Genomic DNA, 22,728 nt, shown 5'->3' on the forward strand with positions numbered 1-22,728 from the left:
GAATTTAAATACTGTGAGATCGTTCTCAAGGTATTTTGAGATTGTCACAAAAGAACTACAATGAAAAGATTTTGATTAGATTTGGCATGAAAGATTGTGCACTAGAAGATACTCTGATCGCTAAAGGTGATAAATTTCATTTAGGTCAATGCCCCAAGACCACACTCGATACTAAGGAGATGTAGAAGGTTCCATATGCAACAACCATTAGACTAATGTATGCTCAAGTATGTCTGCGTCCAAATATTGCGTTCATAGTTAAAGTGTTAGGAAAATATTTGAGTAACCCTGTGATGGATCATTGGAAAGCAACCAAATGAGTTATGAGGTATTTATAGAGAACAGAAGATTATATGCTCACTTACCGGAGATCAAAAGTTTTGGAGACCATTGGGTATTCTGATTCTGATTATGTTAGATGTCAAGACACTTTGTGATCCACTTCAGGCTATATCTTCATGTTGGCTGGAGAAGCTGTATTCTAGAAAAGTGTTAAATAAACGCTTATGACTTCTTCTACCATGGCTACAAAGTTTATAGCATATTATGAGACATCCAATCATGGAATATGGTCGCAAAATTTTGTCACTAGGTTGCGGATAGTGGTTGACATAAAAAACCACAAAATTTATTTTGTGATAATAAGTCGGCAGTGATGTATTCCAACAACAACAGAAGCAATACGAAGTAAAAACATGTAGAGATGAAGTTTCTAGTAATTAAAAAAAGAGTTCATAATTGTCAAATTTCGATAGAACACATAGGAACAAACTTTATGGTGACATTCCACTAAAGACCAATAGCTGAACTAAACTCTTTAGCCACGAGATCCACCTTCCGTTAACTGTCAGGCATTCCATTAAAGACCAACAGCTGAACTCTTCTTACCACAAATATATTTTTGTGTCCATCGGATATAACCAATCATGAGTACAATGACCTTTCACAAATGCTTGTAAGTACAGCTCGGTCAAATTACCGTTATGCCCCTGTAGTTACATCTTACTCCTTAAGTACCACTGATTCCTCTAATGAACAATACAACATGGTCCAACTATGTGTGAACACCTCTCAAGCTAAGAGAAGGTGTGTGGCGCCACATCGTTCAAGCCCCAAAATCAGCCCTTAAGGGAGCTATCTATCTACTTACCTCTGTTTCGGGGAAGGAGTGAATTCCATCTTGTGTAGCTGAATTGTCAGCTCCCAAATCAGACGAATCTCCAAAATGGTAGGTTTGAATTGACGAACTGGCCACTCGCACCCATACAAATCAAAGAACCACCATCAATGGTAGGAGTTCCTAACTTACTCAAGATTGGGGTCACGTTACCTATGGTCATCCTAGTGAAGTAAAGTCTCTGTCATGAACGGTATTAGATAACGAGACGTTAACACTTCGTAGTCAGGTCTCATATAAACTCTTTGTATAAGACGCCCCCGCTCGCATGTCCCCAACACGAATGATCAGGATCAGCCCATCTATGACAAGTCACGACACTTGTGACCACTCCACAAAGCGAGCCGCATCCGTAGCGTTACTAGGATAAGGTTTCCCTCCTATATCCATATACTACAAACCATTTTGGTTATCTCTCAAGACATGATCCACTCGTATGTCACCACATACATGCTTGAGTCACACACAAATAACCAGGGATTTTATATTTATTGGTTTGTGATAAAGCAAATAAAATAAGTAACTGAACAAAATTACAAGATGTGAAGTAAATATCATATATTAACAACACAAGCGTTTGTACAAACTGTTTACAAACTACAGAACACGAGACTTTAGGGCATCGACCCCAACAAATTGTTCATTAGAGGGTCAATAGAAACTTAAGGAACAAGATGTATTCACAGGGGTAAAACGGTAATCTTGATCCAGTTGTGATTACGAACAACCTGTGAATGATCGACTTACTGATTATAGTTATATTAAGTGAACATAATATATCTACAAAGAGAAGAGTTCAACTACGGGCTACAGTGGAGTGACCCATTAGTTAACAAATGGGGATTAATTCGGTATAATGAGTTTAGCCAATTAATCTCAGATCGTTGGAGCTCATGATCTATAGATCCGCGAGGTCCTTGTTAGGTTTTATGTCCTAAAAACTCGCAGTTTGTAAAATGATAAACATTTTCTATTATCAATATACTTGTTATTGATCTCATAAATTGTATGAAAGTCTAAATCCAATAAACCAAGACTCATGACTATTGTATGAGTACTTGAACTTTATGTGGTGACATAAGAGTGGATCGGGTTTGAGTAAATAGTTAAAATGATCTATGGTACATGAGTGAGGTTGGGTACCTTATTCTGGTAACACCATTGGATGTGGCCTACTTTGTAGTTGTTACAAAGAGTTGTAAAGTGCTACATACGATGTGATCCTAATTCGTACATGTTATGACATGAGGAGTGCGGGCGTCCTATGCAATGAGTTTGCATAAGATCAGAGCCAAGAAATAAGTCACTCTTACTTTATAACGTTGTTTACTGTTTAAGACTGACTATTTCACCTATATAACCTAGATTAACTCAATCTTAATCCTGAGCTAGCTATGAACTCTTGTTTGTTCGGGATTATCCTTTGATCTGCAAACGGTAAGAGTAGTTCAACAACACTGCTCAATAAGCTTACCAATTTGGGGATAAGACCGGATGAATAGATGGAGACATAGCCTTTCAAGATGAAGTTCACATCTACCCGATTTAGGGATAGAAGAAAGGTTGTTCTCTCAAGTACTGAATCCAGGTCTTGAACAAGGGGCTTCACCCTCTCATTGGGTTGAGAGAGTTTGGTTTGGTGATTGGATCACAAACCAGTTGTTCATTAGAGGATCAGTAGGAACTTGAGGAATAAGACATAATCTCGGGGATAAACAAATATTTGACCCAACCGTTATTACAAACAACTTGTGAAGGGTTGACTTGCTGATTATAGTTAAATCATGTGGACATAATATATCCACAGTATACAACTATGGGCTTTAGTGGAATGACCCATTAGTTAACGAATGGAGATTAATCTGGTCTAATGAGTTTAGCCAATTAATCTCGGATCGTTGGAGCCCATGATCTGTAGGTCCGTGAGGTCCCTCTACTAGCTCGTAATGGACTAGCTCTAGAATAGCGTGATAAGTTAATTTGAAACGTTCAAATTAGAATTAAGGAAATTAGTAATTATATGAGATATAATTATGTTTAATTTTAGAATTAAACAGAATGAGAGAATTTATATATTTAAATATGATTTAAATATATAAAGATGAATATGTGTTAAAATTAATTTAATATTTGATATTAAATTAATTAAGTTTTATTTAATAATTAATTTATGAAATTAATTAATTTTTTATTTTTAAAATCAAAATAGATTTTATGAAATCAAAATTTGATTTTTAGATAAAATTGAAAAAGGAAAAGAAAACAAAAACACAAAATAGAAAAATGGATTTCTCCATTATCCATCACCTAACTAGCTCACACATATTGCAATGTCTTGCCTTTGTTTTCTCCAAGCATGAGCTGCAACTCATGCAACTCTTCTCTTTGCATATTTATTTGCAATATAATGAAGCGATTGGAGTGAAAATCGGGTATGCAATCTACAGAATTTTGAGAGAAAATTCGATTTGAAGAATGGTTCTTCAACAAGGTTGCTGCAGTGAGCTTTTCTCCTTCATCCCTTGATTCAAGCTTGTTTTGAGTCCCACAACTCAATCTAGAGCACCAAGAGAATAGTGGGGAAGATCTTGAGGTGGTCTACAACAAGATATGGAGAAGACTGCAGCTGGAGAATAAGCTTTGAAAAAGTTCTACAAGAGGTATGTCTTGAAACCCATTTTTTCTGCAGAAGCATGCTTTATATTATGCCAAAATTAGTGAATTTGAATGCTTAGATGATCCTTGTGCTTTCGCTGCGGTTAATACAATCCTACAGTCCCCCTACTAGCTCGTAAATGGATAAGCTTTAGAGTAGCATGATAAGTTAATTTGAAACGTTCAAATTAGAATGAAACGGAATCGGAGAATTTATATTTAAATATGATTTAAATATATGAATATGGATTTGTGTAAAAAATAATTTAATATTTGATATTAAATTAATTAAAATTATTTAAATAATTATTTATTAATTTTACTAGAAAATTAATAATATTTTCGGTTTTAAAATCAAGTGGATTTTGAAATCATTTTTTATGAAAATAGAAATATTGGAAAATTGCACAAAATGGAAAAATGAGTTTTTCCATTACTATCTTCAACTAGCTCACTCAAAACCCGTTAACATTCACTCCAAGTATGATCTACATCTCATGCAACCATCTTTTTTGTATGTTCACCTACAATAAATAAAGAAGATTGGAGCAGAATTGGGGATGCATTCAAAGTGATTTTTGAGAAAAATTCGTGCTGAAGAAAGAGTTATTCAAATGAACTGTTGTAGTGATGTTCTCCCTAGTTTTCTGTTCATTCAAGCTGTTCTTGAGTCCCATAACTCATTCTAAAGCTCCAAGAGGATATTGGGGAAGATCTTTAGGTGGTTCACGACAAGTTTTGGAGAAGACAACTATTGAGGATCATGATCTTGGAGAATACTACAAAAGTATAACTTCAAACTCTCTTATATTAGATGAGTGTGCTTTAATTTCTGCCAAAATTAATGAATCATAATGCTTATTGATCCTTGTTGCTTCCTCTGCATGATGATATACTCTTACAGTTCAACGCTGCCCTGCCTCTGATTTATGCATTTTCTTTCCCTTTTCTTCTTTGATCATTACCCTAGTTCAAAACTTTGACCTTCTTGGAGGTATTTTGGTCATTAATCTTTAAAAAATGTTTGTTTTCATCCAATTGCTCGATTTCTTAAAATTAAACAATAAAAGCATCAAATATCTCAAATTAAGCACAAAACTAACTAAATTCTAAATCCAAAAAATGCACTTTTGAATGCGTTTCAGAACTTCTGCCTATGAAGGTGGTCCTTTGATTTGTATGAGTGAGTGGCCAGATTCGTTCCAATAAGCCTACCATTTTAGGGATTCGTCTGATTGAGGAGTTGGAACACAACTATAGAAGATGAAATTCACTCATTCCCCAATGTCGGAGAAAGTAGATAAATTGCTGATTCTGGGGCTTGAACTATGTGACGTCACACTCTCTCTTGGCTAGAGAGGGATTTGATCATAGTTGGACTATGCCTTATTATTCATTAGAGAAATTAGTGATACTTATAGAAAAAACATAAAATTTTATGGACATGCTTTCGATACTCAAGTTTTAAGATAGGTGTCTATTTAGTCTCTCAAATTTCGAAATAAATATTTTTGATAAAAATAGGGTGTAAGAGGTTTAATTTAGCCATTTATGGAGAGATTTTAAATTTCAAATCCTAATTTAATTTTTTGAACCAAATTATATATATTTTTTTTCAAGTATATATGGATTGTTATTTATTTTATAAATCACAATTTAGTTAGAAGATTGGGATATTGAAATTAGATATTAAATCATAATTTGATTTTAAATAAATTTTTAAAATTTTTGTTAATAAGATTAACTAATATATCCTCATAGTGATCAAATAAAAGGGATAAAAAGAAAAATTAAAAGTTGATTCTTCGTTTAAAAAAATACGAGATAAGAGGTTTAATCTAGAAAAATAAAAAATAAAGATTTCAAATCCTAATTTGATTTTATTTTGAACCCAATTAAATTCTTTATTTTTCCCGTAAATCAAAATTAAATTAGAAGGTTGGAGATAGATTTTTAATCATAATTTGATTTTAAATATATTTTTCAATTTTCATTGATCAAAGTACCTAATATATCCTAATAGTATAAAGGAAATTGGGCAAAAGGAGATTTGTTTTATTTAACATTTAACAATACACATATAGTTTTCCCCCCTCAAATTCAACTATGAAACATGTATAACAATCTAGGTTCAAAATATCGATATCGATGAAAATATCGAGGTCTTAATTTTACAGAAATTTCAATAGAAATATTGATTTCTATGGATATTTCTAAAAAAATTATAAAAACAAAAAAATCAAAAAATAAATTTAGATTAGTAAATAAATATTTAATAATTTCCAAACAAGTTAACATGTCTATTATTTATATTATATTTAAATAGCATTTTGATGATGATGATGATTTTTTTTTTTTTGTGTTTCATGGGCTTTCTACGATGCAATATAAATATCGTTTTATCTCTCATGTCGACCTATGGAAACGTTAAATGTTGATAGAAATATCGACATTTCAACGAAAATTTAATACTATGGTAACAATAACATGTTACCAACAAAATAGTAACATATTATTTAAAACATATAAAAAATTTGTCAAAAAAATAAATATAATATTTTAATTTAAAAAGATAGACGTGCTATATAAGGAAGGGAATGAGCGTTCGAATTGGGGCTTTATTAGGTTACAAGTTGGGCCGGCCCAAATTATGTTGTATGTTGCAGCAAACAATGTTTGGGCCAACTCCTGTTTTCGTCTTCACCTATCAGCTCCACTGAGAAAAAACAGAAGAAGAAGAGAAAAAAAAGACCCTATTTCTGTTTCTGGGGCTTTCTTTTATCTCTGCCTTCCTCCATCCCACAGTCCCTCGCTTTTCTCGCACCTCCTCTCACTTCCCTTCGCTCTACCATGGCCACCAGCTAATCTTGGGCTACCGCTGGCCGTCTATGTTTATTCCTTTTTCCATCTTCTTCTATCACCAACTGTTTCAATTTACAGGATCCTTCTAACTTTCAGATTTGTCCGGGGCAGAGTTTTTGGAGGGAAAAAAACAAGATTGGTTTTTTCTTCTTTTTAATGTCAGGTACCCTCCTTTTTCCCTCATTCATGGAACTTTGAAGTTGTTTCGAATAAGTTGCGGAAGGAATCTAGTTTGTTTAAGTATTACTCTGTTTTCAGAAATTTAGATTTTTGTAAGTTTTGCTGTTAAGCATCCATTGTATGGTTTTTTTAATCTATTCATTTCTATTTAGTGTATATTTGAGGAATTTAGGTGGAGTATTACTTTGCTTTGCTATCTCGTTATGTTTTCCCTCTCAGTTTGCAGATTTGAAACATGATTAGGATGGAATTTGTTTATAGTTTATTTTCTGTTGTTAATGAAAGTAAGTTGAAGTTATTGTTCTTTCCTGTATTTGAACTTACATGCGATGGGTGATGGATCGAATTTTTAATATCTGCAGAGTGGTAGAAGTTGAAGAAGTTGCAATGTACGCGAGAAGAATAAAGTGTAGAAATCAGAGATGGGATTTAGTATTTCGGCCATCCAAATATTTAAGCAGGCCAGGTGGTCTGGATGGTGGTTATCATCAATATTTGAATTGTAAAAGTTTTTCTCGGAGTAGGTTTGTACGTGATAATTCAATTACAAGACATCTTTTAGCTTCCTTGGGGGCAGGAGGTAGCTACTTAAATTGTCAGGCTAACTTGGATCGGACTTCAAATTCATTTTTAAGAAGTGCTCAGCTACGTCGGTATAGTTCAGATGGTGATGGAAGGAATGCTAGTGAGGGTAAGCACATACCCGTAAAGGATGCAGCAAATTTTGAAAAGGGAAAGGATAGGGAAGAAGTAATCAGGGAAGATGCGAAACATACGGATCCTCATGCTGAACTTGGAGTACAAGATCAAAAGGAATGGCTTAAGAATGAGAAGCTTGCAATGGAGAGTAAAAAGCGAGAATCTCCATTCATCACTAGATATGAAAGGTTTAAAAACGAGTTCTTACGAAGGATTGTTCCTTGGGAGAAAATCTCTGTTTCGTGGGATACCTTTCCATATTACTTAAAGTAATCACTGTCACTTTGATTTTTCTTGTTCTTTTGACAATTATGCTATTATATTTTTTGATAATGGTCCGGATATTTTTCTTGGTCTTTAGTGAACACTCAAAAAATTTATTGGTGGAATGTGCTGCTTCCCATTTGAAGCACAAAAATTTCACTTCCTTATATGGTGCTCGTTTGACTTCCTCAAGTGGCAGAATTCTACTTCAAAGCATTCCAGGTAGGAAAGTACCATTTCACTCAAGCAGTCATGCAATTTGAAAGTATTGTCTACTGAACTTCTTAGCTCACGACGTCCTTTCAATGATTCCATCTGCAGGCACTGAGCTCTATCGCGAGAGGTTAGTCAAAGCACTTGCCCGAGATCTAAAAGTTCCTTTACTGGTGCTAGACAGCAGTGTTCTTGCTCCTTATGTAAGACATGAACTAAATCAGCCAATTAAAGTCATGAAAACTTTTCTTGTAAATTATAGATTTAACAATTTTACTAATTATGTCATCCATCTTTTGATGCAGGACTTTGGTGATGATTGCTCCTCAGAGTGTGACTCAGATGATGAAGCAGAATCTGGTGAGGATTGTGCATCAGACTCAGAGGATGAGAATGAAAACAGTGCGATTAACGAGGAGTGGACAAGCGGTGGGGAGTCAAAATCAGATTGTAGTGAGAGTGATGAAGTTGATGTTGAGGCAACTGCAGAAGCAGCCCTTAAAAAACTTCTTCCATGCAGCATTGAAGAGTTTGAGAAAGTATGCTTATGCACTCCACTCTGATAAAAAAGAGAAAATCTGTGTTATTGGAACAACCCACACCATGTAGAAGAACATCTAGTTTGTTTTGTTTTGTTTTTTTCCCCCCAGGTTTCTGATTATTGTTTACATTTGCGGCAGAGAGTGAATGGAGTATCTGACGGTTCTTCTGAGTCATCATCACAATCCGAGCCTAGTGAAACTTCTGTTAAGTCAAACAGACCGCTAAGGAAAGGTAAGACGTAGATTCTATTTTTAGTTTTACGATCTGTTACCTTTGTCCCAGTTGATACATCTATATTTCTATTAGCTTTTCCTCTTTGTGTTGGATTGTGCTCCATGTTCTTCTTTATACATTTGCACATGTATGTATGTGTTTTGATGCATGCATGCTTCTCATTTTTCTTTATGAAATCATAATGTTCTCTGTTGCGACGAGATCATGAGATTTGTATTTAAAGGCCAATATTTCTTTAAGAAGTAGTATGGTGCTGTTGTAGTTAGTCTAATAATCAATAAATTCTTGCTTTACTTATAAACCTGATCTTAAAAGAGAAGTTTTCCCCCTTTCTATGTATTTCCAGTTTAATTGTTCATCTATATATATATATATATATATATATATATATATATAAAATTTATTCATAGTTTAAAATTTTCCTTAACTTTTATATTCTTCCCTAGGTGATCGAGTGAAGTATGTAGGCCCTTCTATACATGTTGAAGCTGATAAGAGGTGGCTTTCTAACTTTGTTTTTTACATCACTATATGATTTGAACACAAAGGATAATATTATTTCTTATTCCGAAGGGAAGACTGTGAGATGTATAGGACATTGATGGGCCTTTTTTAACTTTGCTTTTGGAGATTTAGAAGAGCGTTATAGGAGGATTTTGTTTATAGCTCAAACAGAGTGCAGAGTGAAGTTTAGATTAGGGTTCAGTTCTTATGATTGTTGTTGTGTTGGACAGTTCCCATCAATGAGTTTTGTTATTTACCCTCCTTTTTTCTCTTTTTTCTTTTTTACTTTAACCAAATGAGAGACGCCTGTTATTATCTCCCTTTTCCTTGCAGTTTGACTTCAACATTCTTCCCTATATCTATACCGGCATTTCATGTTAAATAGAAAAATATCGTTTGTTTATGTATTATGTGTAACTGGCTCTATGAATTTCGAATTTCTCCCCAAAAGCCTATCATCTGCAAGTTTTTATTTTTCTATTCAGTATCATCATGTATGTTTTTTGTGTTCACTGTTCATGTGATCAGTTTCTTATTTTTTATTCTGAAATGTATCTGTAGAAATTTCTTGTGGCTCTTATCAGAAAATAATGTTTATGTTTGTGTTTTTGCTGTGTGGAATGTAGCTTCTAAATTTATGTGGTTTGATGTTGTCGGGGCTTAGGTAAATAGCTAGGATCTAGTTTTAGATAGCCATGCTACTGGAATGCTTGTTGGTTGGATCTTGTTGATTTGAACAACTTAAAGCATTCTGTTGGGAGTTCAATAAATTGGTCTACAGATCTCGTCCCCTATGTGAACTCCCAACCTGATTTTAAGAAATAAAATGCATCACAGGATCACATTGGGGAAGATTTCAACATCTGAAGGTCCAAAAAGTGCTTATACCATTATTCGTGGCAGGTGGGTTGGTAAGTCATCGTATGTATAGAATTCTGAAGCTTCCTCATTTTTTTAATTTCTATTTTATTTTTTGAGTTCAACATGTGGTAAGAAATTCAAACTTCTGACCTCTCGTTCAAGGGTATACGTATATCCCTAAGTTGTTTGTGTTTTTTGTATTTTTATTTCTATTTTATGCAACTTTCATGATGATCTTAATAGGTTTCATTGAGCTTGAGTGATATTGTACCACGTATTTTATAGTTCAGGATATAATTTTTCTCATTGTTGTACAGCTAGGTCTTTCAAAAATTATTGAAACACCAATAATCCCTTGTCACCTTCCTAGATAATTGCACACCCTTTAGTTGACTAGTTTAAAAAGGGCATTCAGTGTTATTCTTAATTTCTGTCCCCGGTTATTTTTTTTCAGGTCTCAATATTTTGTACATTTATTATGTAAAGATGTAAGGCTTGGTTACCAGATTGGCTTTGCTGCCATGATCCACTGAGATTCAGCCCTTCATCACTCTTATTTATTTATTTTTTTAAAAAAAGATATATTTTTTTAAAAAATGTAAGGCTTGGTTAGAATGTTATAAAAAGTGAAAGTTTAGAAGTAGTGCTTTTGGGAAGTAGTGTTTTGCTTCTCTAGCTTTATATAGAGGAGTATAATATATTGTATATTTAAACAATTGGGTTTCTTCAAAACAGGAGTAATTGTCACTACCTTGGTTGGTTCAATGTCAAGAGACAAGTAGTAAACTTAGGCACTTTTGAGGCGATAGTTCGGTCCTTGGTGGTCGTTTATTGGATATTAATAACCATAATTTCTTGAGATCACATGTGTGTCAAACCAATGTTCTTTAGAATTGGTCAATGTAGCTTAAGTCGGTCTTGGACATCCTTTTTCTTAAACAAAAATACATGGAGTTTTGATATATCTTTGTGCACAAACTAGTACTTAGATAAAATATATATATCCTTCTGAGAGAGTTTTCTGTTTCGAGAAGCTAGAAGCTTGGTTGTGGGAGTTGGCAAGGAGGAGCCACCTCAATGATTACTTATTAGTACGGAAAATTTCACTTGTTTGACTTGAACTAGGAGAATTACTTCAAAGATATCGTGGACAGATGGGCACCAGGTCAATTCCAACTATGTTCCACTATTGCGAAAACATTCTTTCCTTTTTAGCCTTTTCTCTTTTCAGCATTTAAATCCTTTGATGCCTGCTGCTTGTTTCTTCTGTGCACTTTGGGCCAAGTTTCGGATCAACTTCTTGCACCTCTTCCTACCATCAGATGGCTTGTCCAAAGCATAGTAACTGTTTCTTTCTCCAAACGCTTTATGATCATTCATCCAAGGATAAGGCAATGTTTTCATAGACAAATTCTTTGTGGGTAGGGTTATCATTTGGGAGCTTTGGCATGAGACAGTGGAAGGATTTTTAATAGTTGGTAGGTCTCTGTGGAAGTTTGGGATCTTGTTTGTTTCTTAGCCTTCTTTGGAGTGCTCTGATTAATATGCTTTTTATATGCTTCGTTTTTTTTTATTCTTTGGTGATAAGCACAGTTACTTTAATTTCTGAGAGTTTTATGCTGTCATTTCCTGGGGTTTTTTCATCTATTGTTATCTTACTTTTCTGGTAAGTTGTAGCAGCAGCCTTGTTGCTTTCATTATTATTTTTTTCAAATTACGTAAGTTTTCACAGTATTTTGTGATCTCTTCAATGCAGCTATGTATTATAGTTGGTTCAAGTACTAGAATGTTATTTTGCTCATGGAAAATGCTTATGGGTGGTTTGATGTTTTTGGCCTCCACCTTGTTCTCACCGTATTATATGACCTCTTTCTCATGTTTAACTAATCTATGATACTGATTTGAAGGAAAGAAAATATTGAAGTGTTTGGAATTCTTTCAGCATTTTGATGAAACCAACGTATGTTGTGTGATTTGAAAGCTTGTTTCATGTACTTGTAGGCCTTTATCAAATGGTCAACGTGGGGAAGTCTATGAGGTTGATGGAGATCGAGTTGCCGTAATTTTGGATGTCAATGATGTAAAAACAGATGGAAACAAAGATGAAAAATCCTCAGAGTCTCCACCAAAACCTCCAATCTATTGGATACATGGTAATTTTATTTTTGCAGATATAGTGGCTTCTAACAATGATTTAGTTTCACTAGTTTGGACCTCAGATTCTTTAGGTGTCAAACAAAATGATAATATTTATTCCCTCCTGTAGCTAAGGACATCGAGCATGATCTTGATACACAGTCTGATGATTGCATTATTGCAATGGAGGTTCTATCTGAGGTACAAATCTTAGAAATTTCCAAATTTCTTATTGTAATGAATCTTTTTGTATATTCATTTATAGGAATCAGGGGCCCTTTTAATAAAAGGCACAGAAATTGAATGGGTAACAAGGCATCGGCCTGAGGAAGGACCAAAAAATCCTTTTCTTGGCATCAAAATTTTGTAATTATTAAAATGAAAAGGAAAGTTCCAGAAGAGCTTTTGTGCTGTGAATATCAATGAGAGAAATAATCTTTTATTATCTCCTAAATGCTCTTCCCTAGTCTAGAAATATTCCCCGTACTCTTTGGATACATCAATGAGAAAAATAACTTTATGGGGTGTTTGGCCCACCGACTTCATAAGTCGGTGTTAAATAACTCAACTCAACTAACTTCACTATTGAAGTTGCGCATTTATGAAGGAACCCTATATTTCCCTCTTTCTCTCTTTTGCTCATTCATCGAAGAACTTTATCTTCACAACTCTTTATCCCAAACACAGACTTCCTAAATCCAACATATTAACTCTATACTTCATAACTCAACTCAGTGCCCCCCATTATTTTATATTTTAATAGAATATTATAATTTTTTTCTAAAAAACTAAAAGAATGAGTTATTATCTTATTATGCCTTATTATGACATTCACTTGTGATTGATTTTTGCTCTTTTTTCTCGCAGGTGGTTAAGTCGATGCAACCTATTATTGTCTATTTTCCAGACTCTTCTCAATGGTTGTCTCGGGCGGTTCCCAAGGCCAACCGTAGAGAATATGTTCAGAAGATGGAGGAAATCTTTGACAAAATATCCGGCCCTGTGGTTTTGATCTGTGGGCAGAATAAAATTGAATCAGGCTCAAAGGAGAAAGAAAAATTTGTAAGCTCCAGGGTTTTACTAATGTACCTAGTCACTAGACTTTCTACATCTGTAAGCAATGCTTAACTCTTTTTTTCCCCCAGACTATGATACTTCCAAACGTTGCACGCATTGCCAAGTTGGTAATATTCTTTACACTTATATCTTATTTTTCTTTTATTACATTGTTCTTTATATGCTATTTCTTATTTTTTATTTTTCAGCCTCTATCATTGAAGCGTCTTACTGAGGGGCTTAAGGCAACAAAGAGATCCGAAGACAACGAAATATATAAGCTCTTCACTAATATTTTGTGTCTGCATCCTCCCAAGGTAGCTGGAACTGTAACTCCTCTTTGGGGTCTCCCCCTTCTTTTGTAATTCAGACCATCAATGAAATTGGTTCTTTTTCTTCTCTCTCTCTAAACAAAAGCCCCCGAAGACTGAAGAAAATTGTTTCTGCTATTCAATGTTCTTATGGATCTTTATTTTTTCCTTGGCTTTCATGTAACCTCTCTTTCGTTCCTCATCCAGGAAGAAGAAGTCCTCAGAGCTTTCAGTAAACAACTCGAAGAGGACAGAAGAATTGTGATTTCTCGGAGTAATTTAAATGAATTACATAAGGTAGGGAAATGCATTGCATGGCCTTTAATGGTGTACTCAAGTTGACGAGTTACTTTTTGAAAACTTCCTTTTCGGATATCTTTTGGTCTCTAGAAGACGAAGTTTAATATGTGGTACATGCCTAATTGTATCTCCATCTCATTGTCTAATTTGACTTTCAATTAAAACTACGTTGCAGGTTCTCGAGGAAAATGAGCTGTCATGCTTGGAACTGTTGCATGTAATTACTGATGGAGTTATATTAACCAAGAAGAGTAAGATACAGCTTTAATTAAAATTTCAATTTCCTGCTTTCGAAACTGATCCATAATTCATATACTCTGATGTTGGAGTATGGTGGAATTGAAACACTGCATGCTTTTTACATTCTACCTTTCAAACTTCAAATGGTCGGTTATCTCTTCGTCAGTTTCAAATATATAGGCTGTTACAAGATTTTGGTGTATGATTAGATGAGGATCATTAAGAAATTGAAACATAGAAGAGTAACTCATTTCTTTCTGTTTATACTTTGCTTTTGAAACTCCAAATGTTTACATGTAGAATTAGAAGCATTTGGTAAGAACACATATTTGTATGGTGTAAGTTAATAGTTCTTTCAAAAGAGTTTATTTATTGAGAGACGAATTTCACTCGGTTCTTTGATCATCTTTTGTATATTGCTCTCACTTGGTGGAAGTTCACCCCATCCTTTTGTAATTACAACCTTACACTCATATTTCATAGTGGAATAGTATTATGTAATCTCTCACCACAATTTGCCCTTTTGTAATTTCATACCATCAATGAAATTGTTATTGACTGTTTCTCATAATATATATATATATCTTGATGGGGTTGAGATCAAGCTCTGACATCCTGATAATAGCAGATGCTGAAAAGGTTGTTGGCTGGGCTAAAAATCATTACTTATCGTCATGCCTGCGTCCAAGCATAAAAGGGGATTGCTTACAGCTGCCACGTGAAAGGTTTTAATTTTGGTTTTTAAAATATTACTTTTTATATCTAGATTGAGGTGATTTTTGACAGATGTGCAAACACTATGGTCTGATTTCTATTGTTACTTTTGTAAAGCCTCGAGATTGCAATTGCAAGATTAAAGGATCAAGAAACTTCTCGGAAACCCTCTCAAAGTTTGAAGGTCTGTAATCTAGTAATTTGAGAGTTGATAGTGGAAATCTTTATACACTTCTTCACATCTTAAATTTACATGCTACAGAACCTTGCAAAGGATGAGTACGAGAGCAACTTTGTTTCAGCTGTGGTACCTTCTGGTGAGATTGGTGTGAAGTTTGAAGATATAGGTGCCCTTGAAGATGTGAAAAAAGCACTTAATGAACTAGTAATTCTTCCAATGAGAAGGCCCGAGCTTTTCTCTCGTGGGAACTTGTTGCGAGTATGTGGTTTTCCTCTTCTATCTCTGATTAATATACATTTCAAAATAGTTATCATTACTTGGAGTGGCAGTCTTTTAACTTCATAAAAAATTTATCAGCCTTGTAAAGGCATATTACTTTTCGGGCCTCCTGGTACTGGGAAAACACTTCTTGCCAAGGCACTCGCTACTGAAGCAGGAGCAAACTTCATCAGTATAACCGGATCAACACTTACATCTAAGGTTTGTCTTAGGATATCGAAATATCAGACATTTTTTATTGGATTTAAGGTTGGTTCTGTCTGTGAACAACCAGTTTGAATATCACTCGAATATGTTAGCAAAGTGAATAACTTGAAACTGCCTGTGAGATTTATGTGACTGTTCTTTTTTTTTTTTTTTTGGAGGGCGCTGTCTTAAATTGTGTTATGTTGGCTGAAGATTATTGTTGTTTTTTTGTTCCGCAAACAGTGGTTTGGTGATGCTGAAAAGCTTACAAAGGCCCTCTTCTCCTTTGCCAGTAAACTAGCTCCTGTCATTATTTTTGTTGATGAGGTGAGTTGTACGTATCAATATGGAGACGTACTTTCCTTTTTGATACTGTATGTGAAATCAAATTTTATATTTCATTTGAAAAAATGTCAGCTTTTTATAATAATTTTTGCTGAAACTGATGAAAACAGCTTAGCTACCAAAATTAATAAAAGTAGCTGTATACATCATATTTCCTTTCTTCAATTCAAAGATTTTATTATTTGGATTTTGGAAAAATATCTTCCTTTATTTGATTTAACATTTTTCAGATGTGAATTCGTTATTTTAGGTTGACAGTTTACTTGGTGCCCGTGGTGGTGCTTTTGAGCATGAAGCTACAAGAAGAATGAGAAATGAGTTTATGGCAGCATGGGACGGGTTACGGACAAAGGACAACCAACGGATTCTTATCCTTGGTGCAACGAATCGGCCATTTGACCTGGATGACGCCGTCATTCGAAGACTACCTAGAAGGTAACTTTGATGTTCATCTTTCTGTACGGAAGAACTGGACTGAGAGAACAGCAGAATAAGATAATTAAGAAACAACAAATTAAGTGGAATCGACATGTCAATTTAATTGTTGATAGTTCTTGTTTTCTTATTCATCAGGATATACGTAGACCTACCGGATGCTGCAAACCGTATGAAGATTCTTAAAATATTTCTTGCACAAGAAAATATAGTACCTGATTTCCAGTTTGAAGAACTTGCAAATGCAACGGAGGGATACTCTGGCAGTGATTTAAAGGTAACAGCAATCGATAACATTAAAAAGATTCTAGGTCATTGATCGAACTTACCAAACATTGTTTTTTTGATTTGTAGAATCTTTGTATTGCTGCGGCGTATAGACCCGTCCAAGAACTTTTAGAAGAAGAAAATCAGGTAAATCATATGCTAAATCAAATAAATAAACTGTTGAATGTATTTGATTTGTAAATGTGTTCCCCTTTGTTGGCAAGATTACCGATGTAATTTTAAACTGTTGCATTTACTTCACTACAGGGAGGCCAAAAAGACAGTGCTACTCCACTGAGGCCACTTAATTTGGATGACTTTATTAAATCAAAAGCCAAGGTATGTCCTCATATTCAACAATTTAAACTTTTTTTTAAAATCTTTATTTGATTAAAACAAGTTTCAAGGATTCCACGCATTTTAAAGAGTTATATAAGATTTGCAATAGTAATTTGCTCTGGTTAATCTTCCATTTGTGTACCTATTTTTTTGTTCTCTTATCGATGTTGTTAACTTTCCCATCGAAGATAGTAATGAGATTAAATGTCTGTTTGGAATGACTATCTAAGCTCGGTTTCTGGCTGAAGTAGATTTTCCCCGTTGTCATTGTTGCTCTATTCTTTTGTCTTCAAGAAACTAATTTTAAAAGTAGTTTTTTTTGCTCTCTGCAATCAACTAACCCATACTCTGTTTTGATGCAAACAGGTGGGGCCATCGGTCGCCTTCGACGCTACGAGCATGAATGAATTAAGAAAATGGAATGAACAGTACGGAGAAGGCGGTAGCCGGAGGAAATCGCCCTTCGGCTTTGGAAACTAAGGTAACACATTTGATTGATTAATAAAGAAAATAGAAGAAGAGGAAAAAAGAAACAGTCTTTTAATTTATTTTTCTAACGGGAACACATTTCCCATTCCTTTTTGAGTCCCAGTAGAGTTAGGCTTCATCTCTTGTTGAATGTATTAGTTTCAATTGTCTGTTGCCCAAGTTTTCTTCCTGTAACATATTATTATAGGAACCATTCTTCTCATATTTTAAAAAGTTATTTCTTTCTTTTCAATATGATTTGTTGGGTTTTTCTTTTTTATCTTTACATATTTTTCTCGCTGTAATGGCTCTTTGAAATCCTAACATTTTAACGGATTATATCCTATGAAGCACAAATACTTCATGTGAGGCAAAAAATCTGCATCAGACATGTATCAGATACTTATATTTCTAGATACTTCCCAAATACGTATTTGACACAATTTGACGTATCTATTTCTACCTGCACATTTTTTAAAGAAAAAAGACAAGTAACTCATCTAATTTTTCTCAATCTAAAACTAGACAACCTATTTAAAAAGTTTACTACTCGAGTCTGAAACTAAAAGGAAAAAAATAAATAAAAGACAAAATCTTAAAATCATCTAATCTTCATCTTTGCATTTGAGTTTCCATAAACTCCATCAAAATATAAACCATTTGGATATCTTCAGAAGAAGTTCTTCGTTTATCTTCATACTTCTTCCTCTAATCTTTTTTTCTTCTTTGTAATATAAGTCACTTTTCTATTGCATTTTATTAACTAGTGTACTTCAACATCTTAGATATTGCATTTTTTGTATTGTATTTTAGTGTTTGTATTCTATTTTGTGCTATTGTTGTTAACTCGTAAGTTAAGTTTATTTATATCCTAGATTTTTTTTAAGAAAAAGAAAATGTATCTTCAATATATCAGTATTCTCGTTTTTTAGAAATATATATATTAAAAAATATATAAAAAATGACGTATCCTTAAACGTATCTGTATCTTAATTTTTTAGAAATGGACGAATTATCATATCTGATCGTATTCGTATCGTGTAATTGTATTTGTGCTTCATATGTTATATTTGGGAGGGTTGTTTGAGGCTGATTTCAATATTTTTTGCCCTTTGTTTGGACTAGTAATGAACACGTGCAATGAAAATATCAAATTGAAAGTTCAAAATTAGTATTTGAATTTATGAACTTATATAAATGGTTAATGTTTGTTCCATTTTAGTTTTCATGCTTTCAAATGTTCAATTTTATTTTTTGTATTTTCAATAAATCTTAAATTTAAGACACGTTTGGATTGCTTTTGAAATCCTAAAAAATTATTTTAAGATAATCTTAACCGCCTAGGCTGACCGGTAAAAACTTATTAATTAATCTATCAGATGCACTTTTAAAATTGTTTTAACGTGCAAAAGTTATTTAATGAAACTTTTAGATTTTAGCTTTCCTAAAAATTTAATATCTTCCCTTACCTATCTCAATTTTATTCTCACATTTATTCCAAATTCTAATTAGTTTAAATTCTTATAATAATTATTTTTTAAAAAGATCATAAAATTTTTCAATTAAATAAAAATGGTTACAATTCAAATCATATGTTCAAATAATTATATAACCAAACTATACTAATTTAATATTAATTTACCAAACACCTTAACTTGTTTTTTCTAATTTAAAATTAAAATTTAATGAACACTCTCTTATTCTATCCATAGCTAAGGATGGCAACGAGGTCGAGGTAGGGTGGGGATGCATTCCCCGTCCTCGTGGGGATTTTTAATCTTGTCCCCGCGGAAAAAAATTCTGTTTTTTATTATCATTTTATTATTTAAAATTAACTAAAATTAATATTTATATTGAAATTGTGAATTTTTTATAATAAATTAATATTATTATTAGATATATTTGTTTAAATTAATCATTAAAAAAATATTTTTATATTTTTTATTATATATTTATTTTGTTAAAAAACTTTTTTTTTAAAAAAAAATTAACTTAAACCGTTTTAGTAGTTTATATATATATTATAATAATAATAATAATAATAATAATAATAATAATAATATTATTATTATTATTATAATTAAAAGTAGTTTTTATACTATTTTAGTTTATATATATGTGTGTGTGTGTGTTAGTAATTAAAAAAATTGGGGTAGGGGTGGGGACGGGGTCCCACCCTTCCCTGTCCCCAATCGGGGACCCGATGTAAATCTCCGATTTGACCCCCATATCCGATCAAATCAGGGATCCCTTGCCTCGATCGGGTTGTTGGACCCGCTTGGGAATTTTGCCATCTCTATCCATAGTTGATTTTTCTAGAAGCATAATTACTAACAACTATTTTAAAAGTTACAACAATCTCAAACGAACTCTTAGGGACTGTTTAGCTAACATGAGTTGAATTGAGTTGTATAATATACCAATTCATTGTTTGGCCTACAAACTTTAAATGTTGGTGGAATTGAGTTGATATATTTTACCAATTCATCCCAACTCTCTCTTCTTCCCATGTTTTCAATGCTTTTATCCATCGACCACTCTCATACTCTGAGAACTAACTTTGGGCTCCGACAATTATCTCTGATGACAACTTCGGTGACCAACTTTAGGCTTCGACAACTACCTTCAATGACAATTCCGATGATGAAATCTGGACTCTTACAAACTACCTTCGATGACAGCTCCGACGACCAACTTCGAGCTTCAACAACCTTCATGCGATCAACTCTAATAACCAATTCTGGCCTCCGACAACGACCTCCGGTGACCCAACCCTGACTACCGATTAGCTCCGACAATGAACTCCGACTACAAACTTCAATAAAAATCACCTTCGATGATCACGTTTGAGCGAGTAGCTTCGACAACCAACTTGGGATTTGACAACCACCTTCGACGACAAACTCCAACAACCAACTCTAATACCACCTTTATGCAACTAACTTTGGGCTCTGACAGTCACCTTCGACTATAATCTCTAATGAAAATCATCTTTGATGATCGACTTTGACAACTACTTTTGCCCATCCAACTCCGGGATTCGAAAATCACCTCCGATGACCAACTTTGACAACCAACTCTAATACAACCACCTTCATGCAACCAACTTCAGGTTCCGACAACCACCTCTGACTACGAACTGTAGCAAAGATCTTCTTTGATAATCAACTTTGACAACCACATCTGACTACATAAGACTGATGATTGTTAAAAGTATGTTGTAGGGTTGTTGATTATATATAAAAAAAAATATATTATTTTGTCTACATTAAGTGCAATAATTATACATAAAAATTTGTAAAAAAATATTTTTATTTAATTGAGTTCATATATCAAATGAGTCTTAAGAAGATTTAGATAAAAAGTATGTATGTAGTTGAAAAGCATGTTACATATAACAAAAAAAAAACCATAAAATGAAAAAAAAAAAAATTTAGAACATTTTCTAGCAAAAATTAGTGAAAATAGAGATTTATTTTCTGATGATTCTCCAAATTTAGAAGAAATGAAAGTGAAATTGTTGAAGAAATGTGGTGACATTTCATTGGCTGTTACAAAACAATTCATGACATAGTAAAAATATAGAGCAACAATAATAGGAAGAAGAAGAAAAAGAAGAAGATAACGAAATTCATGGAGAAAAATTAGCTAGAATCAAAAGTTTTGATTTCGCTTTTGTTTCTCATTTTATTTAAACATATTTCTACAAGAAATGTAATGGGTTAATTGTTCACTACCCAAAAAAGAAAGAGAAAAGAAAAATTTTAAAAATTAAAAGAAAAAATTGCAATCTATATTTTATTCAAACAAAGACGGATAGAATTATTGAATAAAAAAGTTTCAAAACAAAAATAGTAATCATAAAAGCATATTATTGAATAAAAAAGTTTAAAAAATTGCATAATTCTACACTCCAAATACATGCATATAAACTCCAAATATTCTATCTCAATTCTCGCCCCAAACCATCTATTAATGTCTTGAAGTTAATTTATCAAAATTGGTTCAATAACAATAATAACAATTTTAAATATAATGTGAATATGTTTCTAAAATGAAAAAAATAATAAAAGGTTTTTGAAAAAATCAATAATAAATTAGTAGTGACTAAATCAAAGATCCATTAAGTAATTAAATTAAAATTGGATATTTGAAATTATAGAGGCAAAATTGAACCAATATCAAAATCTAGGGACGAAAACGATATTTTGAACCAGAATTAAATTAAGTCTTCAATAATTAAAAAGAATTGAAGCAAGCAAAATCAATGTCATGGATCTCCTGGTGGTGGAGAATGGAGCAGGAGAAGGAAAGTTGTTTCTCAAAGCAGATTTAGAGTTCACAGAGATGATGTAGTTTATAGGTTATCTTCAATTCGAGATAACTCACTTGACATGGGACTGTATTAATAATTACGAAGTCTATAGTTTAAATTTTCTTATCTCTAATTGTACTAAAAAAAACTTCGAATTCTGGAGTGTCACTGAAAATGACTGGAAATTCTGAAGTGACACCGAAGGAAAAAGAAAACAAAAGAGAGAAAGAAGTGGAGAGAATGGAGAGAAATTTTTTTAAATAGTATGTGAGCTTCCCCTTAGTAATTACAAAAAAAAAAAAATGACAGAGGGACTAAGTATTGATAAAATTATCGAGTTTGAAAATTAGGAGACTCGAATGCAATCTAAACTAAATTTGAAGAACCAGAAGTGTAATTATTAAAAAAAATGATTCAATTTGTGTGTATTTTGTTGGTTGAGTGATGTTTTTTTTTCCCTTCTCTTTTCAGTAAAGAAAAAAAAAAAAAGAAAGTTGATAGATTAAATGCCAGACTATGGGAGAGGAAAAACAAATCAAGCTACTGATTAACAAAAATGGAAGTTCTAAAGAAGCTATAATTGTATTTTGCAGAAAATAATACATGATAATTATGCGAACTATATTCATAGTTTTTGTACATAGTCCTTGTGTATATCAATTATTCATTACAATTTTCTAATAATTCTTGTTTGGAGAAAATTTCGTGTGGACTTAAACTTTACAGGTCAACTATTTAGTATTAGTTTAAATTATAGTTTAATGTAAATTTTAAGTTTGAATACTACTTTGGTCTCTATATTTTAATTTTGGTTCATTTTGCTCTATACTTCCAAAATGTTCATTTTGGTTCCTGTATTTTATCTTTTGGTTTATTTTGGTTTTTATATTTTCAAAATGTTTATTTTAGTCATTGTACTTTCAATTGCGGTTCATCTTTGACCTTAAACTTTCAGAAAATGACC

At 33.0% G+C, this 22,728-nt stretch overlaps 1 protein-coding gene across 2 annotated transcripts; it reads left to right on the forward strand.

The window, feature by feature from the left end:
• The first annotated feature begins 6,538 nt into the window (after window positions 1-6,538).
• LOC120085874 (P-loop containing nucleoside triphosphate hydrolases superfamily protein) lies at window positions 6,539-17,702 on the forward strand. Of its 2 annotated transcripts, XM_039042121.2 has the most exons (25): window positions 6,539-6,857; window positions 7,237-7,842; window positions 7,935-8,059; window positions 8,159-8,253; window positions 8,356-8,589; window positions 8,731-8,824; window positions 9,274-9,325; window positions 10,169-10,234; window positions 12,194-12,345; window positions 12,459-12,529; window positions 13,196-13,390; window positions 13,474-13,512; window positions 13,594-13,701; window positions 13,903-13,992; window positions 14,171-14,246; window positions 14,864-14,960; window positions 15,067-15,133; window positions 15,212-15,388; window positions 15,488-15,610; window positions 15,839-15,922; window positions 16,191-16,375; window positions 16,514-16,652; window positions 16,730-16,789; window positions 16,910-16,981; window positions 17,348-17,702. In XM_039042121.2, the coding sequence occupies exons 2-25, from the start codon at window positions 7,262-7,264 to the stop codon at window positions 17,459-17,461; spliced, it is 3,096 nt and encodes a 1,031-aa protein (XP_038898049.1). In that variant the 5' UTR covers window positions 6,539-6,857; window positions 7,237-7,261; the 3' UTR covers window positions 17,462-17,702. The 2 variants fall into 2 exon arrangements, with proteins under 2 accessions (XP_038898049.1, XP_038898050.1); XM_039042122.2 differs by lacking the exon at window positions 10,169-10,234.
• Window positions 17,703-22,728: the final 5,026 nt, after the last annotated feature.

The sequence above is a fragment of the Benincasa hispida genome, chromosome 9 (assembly GCF_027475165.1).
Source record: "Benincasa hispida cultivar pf3 chromosome 9, pf3_genome.v1.1, whole genome shotgun sequence".
NCBI lineage: Eukaryota > Viridiplantae > Streptophyta > Magnoliopsida > Cucurbitales > Cucurbitaceae > Benincasa > Benincasa hispida.